Source organism: Lipotes vexillifer, unplaced genomic scaffold (assembly GCF_000442215.2).
Source record: "Lipotes vexillifer unplaced genomic scaffold, Lipotes_vexillifer_v1.1 scaffold835, whole genome shotgun sequence".
NCBI lineage: Eukaryota > Metazoa > Chordata > Mammalia > Artiodactyla > Lipotidae > Lipotes > Lipotes vexillifer.
This window is the reverse complement of record NW_006774135.1, coordinates 72,524-74,111: the sequence shown is the minus strand read 5'-3', so window position 1 is coordinate 74,111 and position 1,588 is coordinate 72,524. Positions and strand designations below refer to the sequence as shown.

The 1,588-nt window shown below is 68.7% G+C and overlaps 1 protein-coding gene across 1 annotated transcript in view; it reads right to left on the bottom strand.

Moving 5' to 3' along the window:
• SAMD11 (sterile alpha motif domain containing 11) overlaps positions 1-1,588 on the bottom strand; it is an 18,287-nt gene that overhangs the window by 2,364 nt on the left and 14,335 nt on the right. Inside the window, exon 9 of the mRNA XM_007448961.1 lies at positions 701-932. Within this exon, the coding sequence (XP_007449023.1) occupies positions 701-932 (232 nt within the window). The remainder of the gene's footprint in view (positions 1-700; positions 933-1,588) is intronic.

Below are 1,588 nucleotides of genomic sequence, written 5' to 3'. Positions count from 1 at the left end.
GGTAATTACCGCGCTGGGGCCCCCGCCCCCGCGGCCCCTGCCCCTAGCCGACCCTGCGCGGACGCGGCGCAATTAGCCGCGGTCCGGGAGGCGGCGGCTGCAGCCAGCAACTCGCGGGCGCGGGCGCGGGCGCGGCCTCCCGGCGGGAGGGGCGGGGAGCCTCCGAAGTCCTCCCGCCCCAGCCCCCTCCTGGGGTCTCCCGGCCCCTACAAGCCCCGGAGGTCTCGCCTGTGCTGCCAGCGGCTCCGGTGTCTGAATCGGTGCTGCTGGGGGGCTTTCCCCGCCCCCAGCTCTCCTCTGACTTCGGGGTTCCCAGACCTCGCACTGCCCCCCCTCCTCTGCCTCAAGCCCCTTCACCTACCTGTTGGGGGAGCAAAGCCCTCAGCTGTCTCAGGGGCACCTGGATTCAGCGGGCCCCACAGCTGCTCCGTGGAAACACACCCCACCCAGAGGGATGGTCACCCCCACACATTCTACCCCCGAAGTGTTCTGGGCCTCTGCCCGGCTGCCACCAACCGAGGCCCGAGCACAGTGCCCGGTTCACTCAGGACCCTGCGACTGTACAGCGGCGAAGGGGAAGTGCGGGCTGTGGACCTCACATGCAGAAACCAGGTGATAAGGTCTGCCAACAGCAGCTCTGTAGCCCCGAAACAAGCACAGGGAATGTAGGGGTCTCTCTGAAATGCAGGCACCCCGATACCTCTCTGAGAAGGACGGGGCGCCAGCTGGGGCGGTGCCGTCTCGGTGCTGAGCCAGGCCCTGCTTCCGACGCTGACCTGCTGTGGATGAGGGCAGGTGGACTTCCAGGCCGCTGGGGCTCCTCGCGGCTGCCGCTGCCACCTCCTGCCGGACCCTCAGGAGATCTGAGGAGGGGGCGGCAGCAGCAGTGACCCAGAGGCCAGCCCCCACCAGGCCCTCACGTCCCCCACGCCCTGTAGTACACTGGCCAAGGACACGCAGACCCGGAGCACATTCTCCCACCGACCCTGCTGGTTCGTCACCGGGACAGAAAGATGAGCAGAAGGCCATGGGGCAGGGCCGACACCAGACATCCCGGCGCAAGGCCCGCTGGTGGCACCAACCGGTCTTGGGAGGGGGGCCAGGTGGCCATTTGTAAGGGGTATGGGGATGTCAGGAACAAAAAAGTGGTTGGGATGGAGAGAGGGAAAGGTGCCACGCAGGGGAGTCTGGTGGTGCAGGAACCAGAGTTGCGACTGCCGAGAGAGCAAGGCTGCAGGGCCCGTGAGGGGAGGGGTCGTGCAGAGGCCCCAGAGTGAGGGCAGTGGGACCTGTCCAGGAATTGGGGCGGGTCTCCAACCCCCTCCTAGGTAACACCCGGGCCCACTGTGCGGTCTACGCACTCTGCTCCCCACCCCTGGCCCTCTGTCCTGCTCAGGGCCGGACCTCACAGTCCCCCCGCCCCGCAGCCCCCCCACTGTGCAGGCTCCGCCGCCACCGCCTGTTTATAAATTAATTACCCGAAAAGCGGAGGTGGGTCCTGCCCGGGGCCGGGTGCCAGGCCGCAGAGCCCAGCCGGCGCGGCCGCCCGCATCGACCCGGATCCCGGCAGGGGCCCGCGCCCCCGCCC